The sequence below is a fragment of the Ictalurus punctatus genome, chromosome 19 (genome assembly GCF_001660625.3).
Source record: "Ictalurus punctatus breed USDA103 chromosome 19, Coco_2.0, whole genome shotgun sequence".
Lineage (NCBI taxonomy): Eukaryota > Metazoa > Chordata > Actinopteri > Siluriformes > Ictaluridae > Ictalurus > Ictalurus punctatus.
The window spans coordinates 22,256,662-22,276,505 of record NC_030434.2 but is presented as its reverse complement, the minus strand read 5'-3'; the positions used below and the strand labels follow the sequence as shown (position 1 = coordinate 22,276,505).

Here is a 19,844-nt window from a genome sequence, read left to right as displayed (position 1 = left end):
TTTTTTATTAATAATTATATCTGACATCTTTACATTACATCAGGAATTGAATGTGCATGTGTGTGGGGTTGCCTGAGAGTGAGAATTTATTTTTCACACCAAATTGTCGAGGCCCCCCGGGCACCCACTGGCGGCCCCCGCTTTGAAAACCACTGACCTAACATACACTGAGGTAGCTATCTAGCTGACTTTTATTTACTTTTTAAATTATAAGAAGAATTAATCAATTAATTAATTAAATAAAGAAAGTACACCTTCCTCTAAAAATTTGCATATTGGATTTGATTGCTGAGTAGATTTTGTTACGTCACAAAGCCGAGCTCATCAGCATCCACTCGCAAGCTTCGTTTTGAAATCGTGACAAATATAGATGAGAATCAGAAAAGAAAAAACAAAAAAACAAAAACAGGACCAATTCTGGCCTCGTTTGTGGGCGGAGCTTATAATCGCAGGTTTGCTTTCACCGACACTCAAGCGGTGAAGAACAGCGCTTTCAGGGTGCACTGCATGTCATCGTGCAGTACAGTAGTGAGCCATTTATAAAGCTCCAGTCCTGCTTTTACAGATCGTTAAGGCATGCTGTGTCGTCCACTGACCGTAATACCCCTTTCCCCACGATCAGGAAACCTGAAACAGGAAGTAACCAGACAAGATGAACCGATCTCACTGCTTGGCGTGTTGCTCTGAGAACGGACAGCTTCACCACAGTTCGCTTATAAAAGGAGCCCCGAGACCACCGTTATCAAAAAGATGACTCCCAGGCTGGAGTTAGAACTTCACCAGGTCCGAAAAAACCCGACAAGCGTGAAAACAGTCTGATGAAGAGGTCAGTGTATTATTGGTGGATTAGTTACTCACTAAGAGCTTAGTTCGGAGTCGCTCCTCCTCGGCGGTGACCCTGTCCAGAGCGGCCGCTCTCTCCGAGGCCAGGATTCTGCTCACCTCTTCCTGTACATGGGCCTGAGAGTCTGCGTAGGCCTGCGCCTTCACCCGGGCACGCTCCTTCTCCAACCTACACACACACACACAAACACAACAACAACAAAAAAGTTACAGAGCAAAGAAAGTCAGACATAATCAGTCCATTACCTCTCTAAGAATGCTACATTAGACCCAAGAAGAAATACCCAAGAGTTCTTCCACAGCAGTTTGGTAAATTAACCGTGAATGCACATTTTGACATTGTTTCCACTGCCAAGTCAGCTGTACTGTACCTAATGACCCGTACCTCGGGTTACTTTCTTGACAAAGTATCAGGAGAAATGTGGGAGGAGCCAGACAGTCTGCAGACCACTGGCTGGTTAGAATGAAACCGTCATTATAACATCTCTGGCTAGAATTACTGCTCCACTGAACATTACAGCAGAGAGATTTTCAGCAGTGTAGCGACCGTCTGCTAACTTTATTTCTCTTTCCAAATGTCTTCTTGGGGGGTTTTTTCCCCCAATCGTGCTATGGAATGTTTTAGATTTACCGTAGTGATATTTGCTGTTTAGCTGCATTTTGCATTTCTTACTCGTGGTAAAATACCACATCTTTAAGTTTGACCAAATTCCAAAATGGCTTTGGCTCGCTACACAGGATGAAACATAATGTCATACACCGATATACAAGGTCAAGGGCGCACAAGGCTCACCGATGCCCTGACAACTACCAAACAGTACTCCACAGGAGCGTAGCGACTCGCGTTTCCTTTTCAAATGTGCTTTTTCGGCTGGCCGTCGGAGGAAATGTCAAAACCGTTTCATGCAATCTAAGCTTCGTGAGCTTGGCGTTTGTTTATTTTTAAACCACGGGAATGTTTATCTCGATATACCTTTACTTATTTGTGACGAGATATACAACAATGTTGAGTTCAAATGTCTTAAGCTCACCACACAGGGCGCGGCAACAGTGCTGTAGATGCCGAAGAACGTCTGTTGATATTCATCCGCGGTAAACAGCTGGTATTCTAACAAAAGCTGCACTCAAATGTCTCTGCATTTTAACCATGATTAAAGTTTTGGCACCCTCGGCTATGTTTAGGTTCGGTCGTTGGCTGAAACAGGAAAAACTCCCTGAAGACGGCATGAGTGAGCAACCGGACTCGATAGGGAACCCGACCTTTTCTCAAGGTTAACGAACTATTACGTCGTAGGGTCGTGTTTGTCGTGCAAGTTTATAAACAGTCGTTTAATCCGCTGTGTTGGATACTACTACCTGCTCTGATTACTCCGTTTACTAGGAAACTGGAATAGTTGTCGATTTGTTTTGGTTTTTCCGTTTGTACTGTACTTCATTTTTAACTTCCGGCAGATCCGACAGCGAGAGGAAGTTAAAAAGTTTCATTAACAAGTTCGACTTTGTGTTTGTTTATTCACGTCCATAAAGCGGCAGTGTGCTAAACAGTCCTCCAAAAGCCCGCTGAACTCTTAGAAACATCTCCAAGTTCGGTCTGTTGCTAAGCAACGTCTAGCCACCATGCCGGCGGCATGATTTGCAGTGTAAACTCGGCAAGATGTAAACTATAATCTGCGGCACTCTGTTTTCAATCAAACAGCCACCAAAGACAAAAAAACAAAACAAAAAAAAACAAAACAAAAACAACACCACAGCCGGAGCCGGAAGGGATGGACGGACAAACGAGCTAAAATATAATTATACCACCTATGTAAATACAAACAAGATGGAGGATCTACAGACACTAAGCCATTTATACACACACAAACTGGAAAACACACACACACACACACACACACGGTGTAATAGATCAGTCTATACTTCAGTAAATAAATACAGAAAGGGCACGGTGTGATATTTTGGGTTGTTTGGAAAGGACACGTGCTGTGTGAAGAACGAGGGAGTAGAAAATGACTTATGTGTGTGTGTGTGTGTGTGTGTGTGTGTGTGTGTGTGAGAGAGGGAGAATAAATGTTTACCGGCAAAAATAAATAAATAAAAGAAATAAGTACTGAGGCAAGAACAGAGAAACAAGGGTACGCTTCTTCGCACTTCGCAATTTAAGGGTGGATTCTGCGTTAATTAAACTTCGCTTGAAGTCTGTTGTGACTTTAGGTGGGGAAAAAAAAAATCGTTAGTCTATGACGAGTTGAACGAAAATAACCCAATAAATATAAATAAATACACAGAAATGGCTATAAAAGCTGGTATTCCTGAGCCGTGGCAATCCTGGAACAGTAATTAATAACAAGATCCCTCGGGTTCTACCAAGAGTTGTTTTTTTTTTTTTTTGAGACACACGAGTCATACATCGTCACGGTCCTACATTACGACGACGTCCAGCTTCACATATTTGGTGAATGTTAGCTAGTTAACTGAGAGAAAAATTTATAGACTTTCTTGTACACAAAGTACACAGTCTTCTCCATTACGGGATAGTAAGCATACCTGACAATCTCTCCCTCTCTTTATCTCCCTCTCGGATTCTGTCCATCTACACATGATATTTATGGAGATGCCAGTGATCCTGACCCTTTCTGCTCTCCGGACCTGCCTGATCCGTCCTGATGCCCTACCTCCGGATGGAGCTCTCATCAACTGGAGGCTACGGCCTGTAGAGTGCTGAGGATGGTACCGCGTGAAGTACCATGGAAATGGTTTTGGACCTCAGTTCCACACGGACGTTCTCGCTGTGGTTGCTGGGACTACGGTTGCTGCGATGGCCTTGGGTCTGCAATTACCACATGCAGTTTTACACTCAGGTCTCCTTTAGTGAACAGTGGACTAGATCAACAAACAGACTTCATATAAACACCATAATGAACTTTCTTTTACTCTCACACGATCCGTCGTTACCCAGATGAGGACGGGTTCCCTTCTGAGTCCGGTTCCTCTCAAGGTTTCGTCCTCATATCATCTTAGAGGAGTTTTTCCTCACCACCGTCACCACCGGCTCGCTCAATAGGGATAAACTCACACACTTAAAATCTCTATCCTGTGTTTATATGTTTCTGTAAAGCTGCTTCGAGACAACGTCCGTTGTTAAAAGCGCCGCACAAATAAAAAATAGTCTCAAAACTGCACTGCACACTCAAAAGTGATCAATAGTGTCCTGACTACTGAAATACTGTTTTGTGCGAAAGTGGTTTGGGACGCATGTGTGTATTACTACGAGTTCATGTACGTGTAACGTGCATCATTCCACTTTGTGCGTTTCATTCGGAATATTCGACATTTTGAGATAAAAGTCTGAAGTTAAAGACAACAGGACGGTCTGACCGACTAACCACGCATGACGCAAAGTACATTCAAGCCCATCTGCTAAGCAGAGCAGATCTTTCACTTCTAACCGCGTTAGCATTTTCACTCAGAGGCCATTAAAAAAGCTGAACTCAGAAGGTCAAACCACAAAGAGAACTAATGGACTGAGGTTTGTGGAAAGGACAGCGAGGCAAATCTACACTAAAAGCTCTTTACGTCAGGAAGAATGCGGGGCTGAGAGACAGGCTACGCCGCCACGGCGTTCTCCGGTCTTAACTGCGGAAAGCGAACAAGCCGGTCTGAATTATTCGACTAACCTTAAAACTTTTCAATATGTCGCCGCGTTATAGCCGTAAAGCTGTACTCAGCCATCAGAGCTAATGGAAGACTCCGCAACGGTCTAGCTAGCTGGCAGGAAGTCTAAAAGCTTGCTGTAGCGTACGTAACGTAAGCGGATGTCTAAAGGTGTTAACGATAATGAAATAAATGAAGTCGAGAGAAGGAAGTATGACCGAGTGTTTTTGGTAGACGTTCTGCTCGTTGCCGATTAGACGTTCCGCTCCGAGCTTCTCAGACAGACGGTAGGGGTTGATTAGGAACGATGGTGTTCTCTGGAGAGAATGAAGAGTTAGAACAAAAATGAGATCTTTTACGCCTTTAGTGTCTCCCAGCAGGATGGCTATCGGTGCTGACGGACCCTGAGCATACAGAGACATGACCAGGTCGATCAAGTTTGGAAGGGAGCACCGGAGATCACTGGATCAGCCCTGTTTGAGAGCATACATAGCGAGTACACAGTTAGCTTGCTTTGATAATATGCCAACGAAGTTGGTACGAAGAAACAAACCACACAAAAAGTGACACTCGCGTGGACGTTCGGAGCCACACAATCGAGGCCAACTCATCGACGATCGGGTGGAAAACTCCAGAGACGTCAAGTTTCCATTACGATGTCGATTTTATATATAAACAAACAAACGAACTAATAAAAGAAAACAGAACCAAGTTTTACAGTTAATATGATGTGATGGTGTTCTTCAGGGACAGATAATACATCAATATATCAGTTTAATACATCAGGTTATAACTAAAAAAACTAAATAAATAAATGATAATCGAAGCCGGAGTGTGCGAGCACATCTTGCATTGCTCCTCACTCACTCACACACACACACACACCGCTGGCCTCCGTTTGCTCTCATTCCTTCATTAATGCGGCGTCCTGTTTCCTGTCAACTCCCTCCCGCAATACATCACAATACAAACCGCTCGCTACACGGATTCTGCCACACTCGCCTAACAGTTACCCACCAAACGCTTTTCTCAACAATGCATGTAATATTCATAGAGAAGAAGAATGTCTGAGAAAGCACATGTTGAATTTTGCATGAGCGTGGCATGCCCTCCTTCCCGCGGCTGCTGAGGTTTCGGGCCTGCGCCGCTGTGAGGTTAGTGGCTCTGAACAAAATAAATAAAGAAAGAAAGGACGAAAGAAAAAAAAAAAAAGAGAGAAAAAAAGACAGATATTACAACCGCCAAATAAAATCAATCAAAGTAATTTCTACGACGCCTCTGGCGTTTAAGCCATGTGGTATCAAAGAAATAAAAAAAAATAAATAAATAAAAAAGGGGGTGGGGGGGGGGGGTGGGGTGACAAAAACAAAATAAAAGGGGCATCGCATAGAGGAAGAGAAAGACATCGGGCACGATGTGAGAAGAATCGTGAAGAAATGAGTCAACGAAGCTGTTGGGAAGTCAGAGAGAGAGAGAGAGAGAGAGAGAGAGAGAGAGAGAGAGGGATGAACGTACAGAGGATTGACTGTACTGAAGGCCATTTCAATCCCACCACAGTAGCGCACACCGATCAGGCACCAAACCAACAAAATAAGCCACAACAGACGCCAAATATGAAAAAAAAATGTAGATACCTCATCCACACGCCACTCATCGTTCTTGTCTCTCGCCGGACTTTACTCTGGGGTTAAAGCAGGGTCATGAGTGCTAGTGCGGCGAGGTCAGCAGCGTTTTAGTGCTGCAACAACTAACTGACAGAATAAAACTCGCAATTTAATTATCGATTAGTTGTGTCATCGTGTTACGAAGCACAATGAGGCGTTTTTAATGGTTTGACGAAAATGCCGGCGTCACAAAGACTCGCAGAGAACAACGAGGGAACCTCGAAAGTAAAGGAACACTTCATATCATTACACTGCGGATCGTGACGTCACTTCTGGAATATTTCGATCTGCAATTATTCGTTTGTGGTCACGGATGTACTCGCGTCGAGTCATGCATATTAACCGCTGTGTATCGAGTGCTCTTGGCTTATTTGATTTTCTAGCTGTATCACATTGATCCACCTTTCCTGCCCCATCAGAAAGCATTACATCGTGCTACACTGGCCAAAAAGGGCAGTTCAAGCCCCAGTACCGCCAAGCTGCCCGTGTGGTGCCCTTGAGCAAGGCTCTAAACTCTATGCTCCAGGGGCGCTGTATCATATCTGACCCTGAACTCTGACCCCCAACTTCCTAACAAGCTAGGATTTGCGAAAACTTTCCTCAACGGTTAAGTCTCTGGGTTACTGATCGGAAGGTCGGGGGTTCAAGCCCCAGCACTGCCAAGCTGCCACTGTTGGGCCCTTGATCAAGGCCCTGAACCCTCTCTGCACCAGGGGGCGCTGTGTATCATAGCTGGGATATGTGAAGAAATGAATTTCACCGTGCTGTAATATATATGTGACCAATAAAAGCTTCTTCTTCTTTTGTGCAGAAAAGGAACATGGTTTCAAACGAACGATTAGTCTACGAGACGAAGGTTTTCTCTTTTCAAATCAGACTCGTGTCATGCAGGGCTGGGCAGCGAGTAGCACTTCACTTGCATCAATTCACTTGTAAGAAGTTAAACTAATTTTCGACCCATTAGCGCTAATAAAAACTTTTTTTTTTCTAACCATATACAGTATATACACAATACACACTGTATATTTAATATATACAATATATATTAAATATTATATACGCGTGTGTCATGTCACTAAGTCGCCTTAGCTCACATCAAAATCCGCCCCTAAAGGTCAGTAACACTGTACTGCAGTTAGTGTCCTGCTATCTAATTAAGCCTAGTGAAGACTTCTGTAATAATGTTAGCTGATAAAAAAATATTTAAAAGTATAATCCAACTAATTTTTTTTTAAAAAAAGGGGGGTTTGGGATGAATAAATCTAAAAAAGTTTAGCGCTGCCCATAAGAAATTTAGAAATCATGACTAAAAATTAACAAATGAATTAATTTTAAAAACCACCTTCTTCTTTTGTAGCCGATGGCAAATTCACAGTCAGAAGATATTTACGAACACAAGTTCACGTTCACTATTAGTGCAGCTCACTAAGAATTGGAGGTTTCAGTTCCAGAACCTGAGCATAAAGCTTACTATGATCCAGCTCAGCTCATCTCATTTCCTCCGGTGCTTATATCCCTCCAAAATATCACCATTCGATAGCGCTTTACTGCAACGGACAGGGGGAGGAGAAGGAGGTCGTCTGCACGTTCGACGGTTTCAATTAAAAGATGCTCATGAAGCTTTCAGCAATAAAAATAAATAAACCACCGTGGGCTCAGTAGCAAGCTGAGATACTGCGCTGTACCAGTGAGAAAGAATAGAAAAAGGAGAAGAGAAAAGAGAGAGAGAGAGAGAGAGAGAGAGAGAGAGAGAGAGAGAACTCTGCGTGAGAATTCAAGCCAATTATATCAAAGGAGTTTTGGGTGCTTTTGTTGCAAAAAAAAAAAGAAAAGAATAAATTTACTGTGAATTGCTTGTTTTTCATCATTCGTAATTTCATAGTCCATACTAAAAACGAAATCTAAATAAAGATAGATTATGAATTAATTTGTCATTTTAGGTTTAAACAATAAAGGGAAAATTCTCAAATTGAATCTGGTGCACAAAAATCGGCCGAATCTCGAGAACCCACGGCGGTAATAACGCTGTGCTACTGGTGGCTCGAAATGAGAAGCATTCCTCAATGAATTTCTTATTACATTTTAAAAGTGTAATCTAATCGCAGTTCAAATGATGGAGAAATTATACATCCTTGCGCAAACTGATTCAGAATGACAACAACGAGTTTCTATATTTGGGTTGGAATTTGAGCTGCAACAACTAATCGATAAAATGGATAATAATCGATGATGAAAATCGTTGTCGATGAATCTCATTATGGATCAGTCGGTCTGCGCGCGGCACTCGGGAGAGGGAGATTTACTCATTGCGTTAGTTCTGTTCAGAAAACACGCTTCGGAGAGTAAATACTAAAGTTGTGTCCCAAATGTAGTACTGTACACTTACACTATGCACCGCGTACTCTACTGTCTAGTGTGTGGATTTTTAAAAAATTAATATCATCTCAAATAGAACACTAGCGGGTTTTTTACTAACCGGAAGTATAAGTCACGACGGCGCATGACGTCATACGCACGCTAGCATTAGCAAACACCCATAATGACTTGCTTCAGTTTACTTTCTGTCAGCGTTACCTTTTATTCCCAACATGACCCCAGTCACCATCAGACGGAGGAGAAATCGTCACGTGACTGAGGAAGAGCGTGTGTAACCTCCAACTCTAAGACAGGGCGCATTTTAATCCCCGTGGAAATCAAACCGATGCACGAGGACAAACTTATATTTATATCCAAAATGCTCCACTGTGTGTAAGGGGCGGGGAAACTGGTGCGGGCTGCTTAAAAGGTTTAGTTTAATTTAAGTTTCTTGTCATCGTATGGTGTACTCGCGCACTTGCAGTGTAAATTCTGTCGTTTATTATAACGGAAGTGATGTGTTGGTAACGAGGCCGCGTTGCTGATCGCGCGCGATGTAGACGCGGTGATACAGAGTGGAGCGCGAGTAAGAGCTGTGACGTCTAATTAAGACTCTGATCAAAAATAAACACAAGTAAAATAATATTCCTAAACACAGCGAGTAACAGAAACCACAAGGTGCAGTGAAAGAGTTTATTATTCATTTAGGACCGGAGTTTAATTCAGTGCTTTTTGTGCATCCATAAAAAAATAGTGCATAAATACTATAAAATAAATTTTTTATTATTTTTATTATTATTTTTATTTATTATTATTTTTTTATGGATGCACAAAAAGCACCCAATTAAACTCCAGTCCTACATTAATAATATATATTTTCTGGGGTGAGTGTGTGTGTGTATTGGGCTCTTTTCTGTTTTGGACAATCAGTTGTGTAAAGTTTTAATCTGAAGTTTATATTTGTAACACTCAGTTTGTGGATTTTATTTTAAATAATAATAAAAAAAATGGTACTGAATAATCAGAATCAAGTTGCAGCGTCTAGGTGACGTGGACTAGTCCAGGCTCTTGTTATCTCACAACTGGACTACTGCAACGCATTACTCTCAGGTCTCCCGGCCAGCTCCATCAAACCCCTTCAGACAATTCAGAATGCAGCAGCACGCCTCGTCTTCAACCGGCCCAAGAGAACCCACGTCACACCCCTCTTCATCTCCCTCCACTGGCTTCCTGTAGCCTCCCGCATCAAATTCAAGGCCTTGATGCTCACCTACAAGATCTTGTCTGGAACTGCACCTCCTACCTCAACTCTCTCCCGAAGGCTCACGTTCCCTCACGCAATCTGCGATCTGTTAACGACCGACACTTAGTAGTTCCTACTCAGCGTGGCTCAAGGACCCTTTCCAGAACCTTCACACTAACTGTTCCTCAGTGGTGGAATGAACTTCCAACTTCAATCCGGACCGCAGAATCTCCCACCATCTTCAAAAAACAGCTGAAGACCCGCCTCTTCCGTGAACACCTAACTCATAATAAAAAATTTAATTAAAAAAAAAAAAGAAATAAAATAAAAAAAACTTACTCTGGCACTTACACCTCTACTCTACTCTGCGCACTTTGCTTCTTCTGGAACTCAATTAAAAGATCTTGTACGGTAGCACTACTTGTACTGTTCTACGCGTGATATATCGCTTTGCTTGTATTTCCTCATTTGTAAGTCTCTTTGGATAAAAGCGTCTGCTAAATGAATAAATGTAATGTAATGTAAAGTGTCTGAATTTTTTATTTATTTTTTTTTTAATGCAGTTCTTCTCCCTCAGATGATCAAGAACCAGAAGGGGAAAAAAAAAAAAAAAAAAACGAACACTTCCCGACGAGTGCGTTTTCAAACCTAACACTGTAAAAGTTTGCTTTTTAAAATGAACAAATAAATAAAACTATTAAATGAATCATTTTATTAGTTTGCATGCTATCGAATACGGTTGAATTTTACTCCAAAGTACAAAAAGCTTTAAACGGTGATCGATTTTAAAAACACGTGTCTGCTTTGATCTAAATTTGGTGAAACAAAACTGTCTTAAATCTTAAAATATTATTAGACAGAGCCTTACAAACGTCTCAAATCTTATAGTAAGTTATAAAAGAGAAAGTAGAATCCTAGTCACGCATTCTCAAGCTAATCAGGCGAGCTGTCACTAACTTCAGCTAGTTCTCTCAGCACATTTACAGAGTTCGCTGGGAACGCAGGAAGGAAGTCATGGGAACACGTGGGAGGACGTGGGGAACTCGTCCATTGCGTGGTATTCCTAAATTTTTAATCAATCATCGGACACTTTCAACATCCACGTCACCTGGACACGGCGACTTAATTCCAACCCAAAATATAGGAACTTGTTTTAGTCATTCAGAATCAGTCTGCGTAAGGATGTATAATTTCCCCATCATTTGAACTGCGATTAGATTACACTTTTAAAATGTCATTAAAAAAAATAAATAAATAAATAAAATTTATGTAACCGATTTACAAAAACGTCCACGCCTGAAAAAAAAAAGGAGGGGTGGGGGAGAAGAAGAAGAAAAAACCAAACAAACCCATGAGCGTTTTAAACGATCGGAATGATCGGATTTCCATAAAAATGCACATGCGGTCAAACCCCCCCGCATTCGCCGGTTCCGTTCCCGCGGTTTCACTCACTACGGTCCGAGAAAAATAAACAGAAAACTCCAGAAATACATTACTCGGAGCGACGTGATGAAATCTCGTGCGCGACCCGGCCGTTAGTCACTTATTAGCCGCCTCGGTTGTCAGATCAACTCTCATGGTATCGCAGTGCTTGTGTTTAAGTAACACTTATTCTGCTTAATAATGGCCCCGAAGCGCTATAGATGCTGGCGAATCATACGTGCCGAAGAGAAGCCGTAAGATGCTTCCTTTAAGTGATTAGCACATCATCATTAGAAGAACGAATAATAATAAGAAGCAGGAGGGTGAGTACTTTAGAAAGAGAGGGCGTGAGAACCCACTTTCACTTAACTGTTATTACTATAGTTGCTCTATTATTTTATTATTAGTTATTGTTGTTAATATTATTAATAATAATTTATCAATTAAACTTCATCATAGATATGTACAGTATATATATATTTTATATATATATATATATATATATATATATATATATATATATATATATATATATATATATATATATATATATATATATATATATATATAGAGAGAGAGAGAGAGAGAGAGAGAGGGAGAGAGAGAGAGAGAGTTTGCTACCATCATTGGTTTCAGGCATCCGCTGGGGGTCTTGGAAACTATCCACTGAAAATCTTGAACGCATCGTGTGATAAAACTTTGTAGTACCCGTCCCGTGCCGTCACGAGTTTGACATGCTAAAGCGCAACACGGGGGGAGTTCAGTGAAAAAGAAAGGTTAAGGAAATGACAGTAAATGAGAAACAGTATAAAGTTGTAGTGGTGAAATTCTCCTCGCCCCTCCTCCTCCTCTTACTTGAAGAAATCAGGGGACTTTGCTATATAAATCATATAATCTGGTGGAGAAAAGTAAACAATCAAAGAAAGAAAAGGTTTCTCTCTCTTGGACCACATACACACCTCTAGATAATCCAGATAGGGCTTATAATACTCATCTCTAATATCATTTTTGGAGAAGGGAAAAAAAAAAAAAAAACCCACACAAAGATTTTATAACAGGCTTTTAGAACTCGCTCTCCTGTTTAAAAACAAAACAAAAAAAACCTCTCTATTAAAGTTCAGAGTGCAAAAATCATCATTAGAGTCAACACCAATGATGGAAGCACCAAACCGAGAAAATAATTTCCTCCTATTCGATTCTATAGCCTCGGCAAGGCCCTTTAAAGAACACACACACACACACACACACACACACACACACACAAACCTAAGGACAAAGAGCAGAAATAAAGAACGAAATGCCGGACATGAAGATCTAAATGGAAGACAACATTAAGGGAAATATTGATTCTGTCCTTCCAAGCATGACATCATGGTCAATAAAGCGTCTACTTCGGGTTAATGCCGTTGCCTGGGCGATGGAACGGAGCACTTCGCCTCCGCCACCTCGACAACAACAATGTAAAAACAACAGGGTCGGCCTCTAAATTTGCTTTTACGGCTGACAGGAAATAAACTCGCCGTCAATACTAATTTCTGAGGCTCGGCGGCGGCGTGGACGTGCGCAGGGCCGAGAGGAAAGAGCAAGCGCGTGAGAGGATGACGCAGGAAGTCGGCGTGTCATGTGTTATTTATTTATTCAGGATGTTATTTAATGCCCGCGTTAACACGAACGCCGTAAGAAGTAGAAGATTGCAGCGTTTTTACATGGGTTAGTGTCTAAAAGGTATAATCAGCAGAAATGCCTTCTAATGCTTTCACTTTTTCTGCCTTTATTCCAAATTGGGGTCGTCCCCCCCCCCAAAGTGTTCTCGTATTGTTAATTCTGCGACACTGCCTATACTCAGCCCTTCTCACGCTACACACTAAATCACTGTGTGTCTGCACTGTCGTTTCCAATGAAAGGGAAAATGTTCAACATCTCCTGATATGACGAGTGTAAGGCCCGGTTCTCACGTTCTCGGTCTCTTTAAAGTGGCCAGTCATCCGTTGGAAATTTGGCTAAAAGTCTGTATGACCCTCGGAATAAAATCCTCCGCAGCCGATTATGAAAACCGAATTCAATATTCTGTAAAAGTCAAGCCAGCAATTTCCTGGGTCAGCGCCTAATAAGACTTCCTGAATTCATCCATTTCAACATGCACAGACGTGAACTCGTAACAGCTATAAAGACGGCGTATCGGTGTTGACCTTTATCGTCGCAGACTTCAAACCGTAACAGCGAGGTAATGTCAAACCAAATATATATATATATATATATATATATATATATATATATATATATATATATATATATATATATATATATATATATATATATATATATATATTCGAGCTTTCCAAAAGACATGTAATGCCCGGGAAGATCACGTAGCGTGTAAGTGATCACAGATATAATGCTCCGTCTGTCATCAAACTCAACGTGCTATAAATAAAACACCACACGCTTTCAGATTCCGCTCAGAGTCCAGACCAATGAGAAGAGCTCCACTTTACCTACATACTTACTATGCATTCAGTGGATAAAAAGAAAAAAAGTCTACACTGAATCCGAGAGGGCTTTGGCTGGATGCGTGATGCGTCTTGGCCCAAATCTGCGGAAAACCTGTGGCAATTTTGAAAGAAAATCGCAAGCTGTGAATATTGCGAAGTTTTGCTCGATTTTGCGAAATCCTGGAAGGACTGATTAGGTAGTTGCATGCATTTATACGGACTTCCGTTATTGTCATTTATCTGAGAAATACAGCCAGGGCACTTGATCATTTGGCGTGTCGCGATTGCGATGAGTACTTCCAATTTAAGAAAGGCTTACTGAAACCTGTCCAGTTTTGAGTGCGCCTGTTCCCACTGCAGCCTCAGATTCCTGTTCATGGCTGGCAGCGCTACACTTCTGCTGTTACAGCTCTCCTGCCTTAAGGCCCCATGTGTTCGGAGATGCTTTTCTGCTCACCGTTAAGAGACGGTCAATCGAGTTTCCGTAACCTTCGGACCATTCTACTCCGAACCCTCTCGTCGACGGGGTCGTGTTTTTTGTTTTCCGCACCATTCTGTATAACCTCGAGAGCGTTTCAGACTTGGGCGCGGAAATCCAAGGAGATTTCCTGAAATACTCGAACGACCAGTCCGTCCGGCACCGACTAAGTCACAGAGATCACGCTCGCACTCTAATGTTTGAGGAGAACGTTAACGGACCTGTATTTTGCACTTGACTGGCTGGACGAGCAGACGTACAGCACAGGTGTTCCTATTAAACCAGACGGTCCGTGTACAGCGGTACGATCTTTCTTGACTGGTCAAACTTTGAATTAGAGAGCCCTGGTGGAAGAGGAAGTTAATTGATCTCACCATCAGAAAGGAGGAAATTACACCCGGGCTGAGTCGCTCTCCAATGATTAATAGATTTGGGGGGGGGGGGGGGAGAGAAGTGCAATGGAGAACGGAAAAGAGGTGAAGGAGTCCAGGGAGATTACAGCTACATCTGTGTCCCAATTTGACCAGCGCTAAGATATAACATTTTAATCTGTGTAAAGGTGATTTGTCTCTGTCGTCCCGTTCCAAAGTCCAAATTGCATTTAAACTCCGGATATAATACGCGCAAAACTTCTACGAGGAAGAAAAGTCAGTGAAGTAAAACTATATTTAGCGTTTAGTCCGAGCACATCATAACCGTAATGCATTTTTCTCTCTCACTCGTGTGCGTGTGTGTGTGTGTACACGTTTACCACTGATTGATCTCGTATTGCTTCTTGCTCCTCTCCTCTTCCAGACCTTTCTGCACTTCTTCAGTGATCTTCCGTCTCAGCTCTGAGTCATCCGCTGCAGTGAGGAGAGGACAAAAGAAACAGCTGTTTGTGAGCACAAAGGGACAAAGGCGGTAAATAAATCTGATTTGGAAATATGCGACCGTGGTTATGGCAACTGTGAGAAAAGAAAAAACACGCCGTAGTGCAGTTCGACTCGAGGCGACGGAACAGCCTCGCGCTGACGACCGCGCTGCCATTAAAACCTCATTACGCTTACACTTCTTTCAAAACACACAAACACACACCACGGACTCTCGCGACGTCTCACATGTCTGCTAGGCTGCAAACATATACCTCGATTCCGCCTGGTGAAAGCATTCATGATGGGGGGGGGGTTAATTAAGTTCAAGAGAGGGAACGAGCTCTCAGTTTATAGCTGCTATAGCATAAGTAAGAACAGGAACTCACTTGAGACTAATATTAAAACGTGACTGTAAATGGATAAAAAATTTTATGTTTAAAATGTAACATTTATAATAATGTGTACAGTAACAACTTCAAGATCTCTATAAGTATTAAAATAAATGATAAGTTGTTTGTTGTTGTTTTTTTAAATTATTGTTGCTATGGAGAAGCCATGTAAGGAAATGTTTATTGAACACACTTCTTGGAAGGAGTCTCCGGTGTCGGTGCTTGTACGCGACGGTCATTACAGCTTCCCACGCACGGGAAGGTCTTGAGGTTTGCGCTTTCCAATTTCTCGGTCAGATGGCAAGCTGCGGTTTTTACTCCCACATCTTGTCTGTATTTAGCAGCCAGTAAACCACATCTGGTGCTCAAAATGTAAGAAAAAGGCACAACACAATACATGTTAAACAAAGATTGTACAGCTGTCCGAACGAGTATTACAGTAGAATGCGTACATTTTGGCTAGTAACGACTCGCATCAGAACTTCAGCTAAAAGCTGAACAAGCCACGCCCACAAACGACGACGTGTGGTTTAATGGGGGATAAACACGGGTAGGAAGTTAAGCTGTACTAGCCGTTTGCAGTTCCAGATAGTTCCACCCCAATCATCACCCAGAAAACCCTACACTCTAAAACCCTAGACTCGACTATAGTACAGCTAAAGGGAGTTGACCTCGGTAAATTTCACAGCAGAAAAGCACCAAAACGTATAAACCAGGGGTGTCCGATCACCGGAAAGGGCCGGTGTGGGTGCGGGTTTTCATTCCAACCAAGCAGAAGCCACACCTGAGTCTACTGAAAGCCAAGATCGACTGATTAAACAGGTGGAGTGAGGCGTGGCTCCTGCTTGGTTGGCGTGAAACCCCGCACCCACACCGGCCCTTTCCGGATAAGATCGGACACCCCTGGTATAAAGTGTCCTGCTATAATAAACCCTCAGCGTGTTCCATCGGCTCAAAACCACACAGAGTTGTTATGACGTCATTTATATCAGTAACACGGCGTCAACCAGTGCAGCAAACTGCAGGCAAATCTTCAGAAATAAACAGGTCCATGATTTTAATAATTCATGAGTGCCGCAACAGATGGAGATTTAATCTGTTTGGGAAAACAAAACATGGAGGAAAAAAAAAAAAAAAAAGGTTCAGAAACACCATCAAAAAAGATCGAAAGAAGAAGAAGAAGAAAAAAAAAAAAAAAGACAAAGCACCAGATGGAGAGCTGAGAAAAGTAACTCTTCTCAAATGTGCTCCTGATGGCTCAACGCAGAACACTTCGCCCCAATTCCAGGCACGTCCAGAAAAAGAGATTAGTCGGTGAGACAGCGAGAGACAGAGACATACTGTGACACTTTTGACACTTATTACTGCTACAAAGTCATGGTGGAGTCAGCACCCTTCTAATATAAACCCGAGGAACAGCTAATGGAGGCTGAGGAAAGACAGGAGAGAGAGAGAGAGAGAGAGAAACGCCTCCAGTGTCAGCGTTTTCACGCTGCAATATTCTACACATCACCTGTTGCTTTCTCCCCTTACGAGCTCTCAGAGGTGTTGAGCTTCAGTCTCGCAATAAATCACATCATGGTCATGTTTTCTGAGAGAATCCTGGGTTTTTCTGTACGACTACAACACTGACTGCAAACCCAATTCATAAAAAAATAATAAAAATAAAGAAACATTAACTACAACCTAAAGCTGATCTGTTTTACTGTCTGGTTCAGATTTCCTTTTGAAATTACTACAACTTCTGACCAATCAGATTCAAGTATTCAACAACACTGCGATATGTGTGTGTGTGTGTGTGTGTGTGTGTGTGTGTGTGTGTGTGTATATATATATATATATATATATATATATATATATATATATATATATATATATATATATATTTATTATATACACACATTATATACACACACACACACAAAAACCCCAATTCCAAAACAGTTGGGACGCTGTGAGAAATGTAAATAAAAACAGAATGCAATGATTTGCAAATCTCATAAACGCGTACGTTATTCACAATAGAACTTAGAAAACGTAACAGATGTTTAAACTGAGGAAACGTACCATTTAAAGGAAAAAAACAAGGTCATTTTGAATTTGATGGCCGCGACACGTCTCAAAAAAGTTAAAGACAGGGGCAACAAAAGGCTGGAAAAGTAAGAGTTACTACAAATCTGGATGTTTAATGAAACTGCAAGTGTGAAAATTATCGTCAGTCCCGTCTTTAGGATTATGCTCAACCTCTCTTTGCCAACAGCACCGAGCCTATAACGTTTGATGTGAATAAAGATACCGAGCACGCAATCTGAGATCGTTCTTCAATACACAATCATTCCAGATCATCTACTGGGGGTTGTGTTGGATTGGAACCGGGATGGCCATGTCAAATACTTGATTCTGTAGTCATTGAACCATTAACCGCAGTACGAGCTGCGATTACCAAATCACCGGGAGACGACGTCCGACGTGATCTTAGAGAAAAGGATGAGGCGCATTTTAAACTTCGCAAAGCGATTAACGTAACCTGATACACATCTATCCGTCGGTGTTCAACAGACGTCTACGTACTTTTAAACCTTTCAGTCACTCTCCCGCTCATTTACACTCCTGTTTCTCATTATAAATTTAATCTCCAGACTTAAAAGAAAGCCGAGAGGTGGACAGAGAAAGGAGGAGATTTTATTTAAGAAGAAAAAAAAAAGAAATAAAAAAAACCCTCTGGATCGTCTAATTCTGCACCATCTCGGAGCTTTGAGGAGTCCTCTGTAGGTCAGACGCATTTCCAGAATGACATTAGCAGTCCAGGGCTCTATGTCACTCCTGCGACATGTAAATGTTAAAAGATTAAAAACTCATCATCTTTTGATATTTCCTCTCTCCATGTCTCGCTCGCATCGGCATTAAAGGAAACCTGCGGAGTAGCTCTCGGGCGAGGAGATAATAGACAGAGGCAAATTGCGCTTCTCATCAGAAGTTTCATTAACCTCAGGACCTGAGCGGAGGGAGGGGTAATCTGGAACATTACCGCTTCCTCACGCTCCGGCTTAAACGAGTCGGAACACCTTCCCACCTGCATAAAGAAGCTTCCAGGCATATAAAAATAAATAAATAAATAAATAAAGAAAAAGTGCCCAGACCTTCTAGCTTTTCTCTCCCCCCTCTATACAGCTCCCTTTTCCTCTCCGAGTGCCAACTTTAAACAAGAAATGTTCTGCACATCCCATTCACCCTACATCTATGTACTGGTCATGCGTGAAAACAGGGGAATGCGGAGATACAAAATAGTTGTGTTTATCCGCATGTCACACACAAGTTTAGACTCTTAACAAGCAGCTAATCTGCACGCAAGCGTTTTCGCTAAATCTCTTGTGCTCTGTAATTTCGTCTCACACCCGGTTTCTGCAGCTACAAGTCAAAATTCTGTAAAAGAAACCTTATTAAGTTTACGTCGGGGTTATTCTTTTGTTTATCAGCGTTTTTAAACGATCTGATGGAACTTTCACTCGGATTGGGTATCGATCGGTTTATCCAACGATGATGGTTTTATGTTGGGACCGAGATGTCGGTAAGATCACAGCAAGTGCGACGTGGTAAGATGTCAGGAAGTTGTTCATTTGGCGGGCATGAAAAGTGGGCGGGAAAAGCAACGCTGAAAGGTTGAGCAACAAAGAAACATGGTGACCATGCATGTTGCTAGTCATGGTTCCTGAACTAGACCGTGTTTCTGCTGAAAACAGGCAGCAGCTACCGCAAAAGAGATTTGCCTGCATTTCCCTGAGGATTTGATCATTTTTTTTTTAAATTTCATCAGAAATGCATCTGATCTGTGGTCGTAGGAGTGGTTTTACATCTGCACCTGTACCTAGCTATGTAGTGTGTGCTTCCACACTGCACTAGTCAGGTGATGCCATGGTGATTACCAGAGTAACCATTAAAGTCCTTTCGATTCTAGTGAAGCCATGGTCACAGCAGGGACGCTGACGAGATGTTAGGGAAACCAGGAAGATACCGGGGAAACCGAAAGAAGGCAGATTCAGGGAAACCACTGCCATAACGGGGAAACCATCGAGTCAATCTTTATTTATAGAGCACATGTAAAACAACCGAAGTTGACCCAAGTGCTTTACAAATCAAATCGACCAAATAAACCAGAACAGAGTCACGTTTAAATATATAATAATAATAATACCGAATAAATAGATACCTTTAAAACACAGCATTACGTATTTACCCGTTTCAACTTATTAAAATACCTATACAAAAGCTAAAAAAACAAACACACGTTTTCAACGAAGATTCAAAAGTGGCTACTGAAGAAGCTGACCTCACATGCAAAGGGAGACTGTTCCAGAGTTTAGGACCTACCGCTGAAAAGGCACGGTCGTCTACGGCTTTAGAACAACAACGAGGAACTCTCGAAAGAAACTGATGGCCACATCGGCAAAACCAC

General features: G+C 41.9%; 1 protein-coding gene across 2 annotated transcripts in view; it reads right to left on the bottom strand.

The window, feature by feature from the left end:
* chchd3a (coiled-coil-helix-coiled-coil-helix domain containing 3a) overlaps window positions 1-19,844 on the bottom strand; it is an 86,420-nt gene that overhangs the window by 51,732 nt on the left and 14,844 nt on the right. For both annotated transcript variants that reach the window (XM_017493650.3, NM_001200530.1), the window contains 2 exon segments: window positions 14,900-14,993; window positions 859-1,012 (listed from right to left, as the gene is read on the bottom strand). In XM_017493650.3, coding sequence (XP_017349139.1) covers window positions 859-1,012; window positions 14,900-14,993 — 248 coding nt within the window.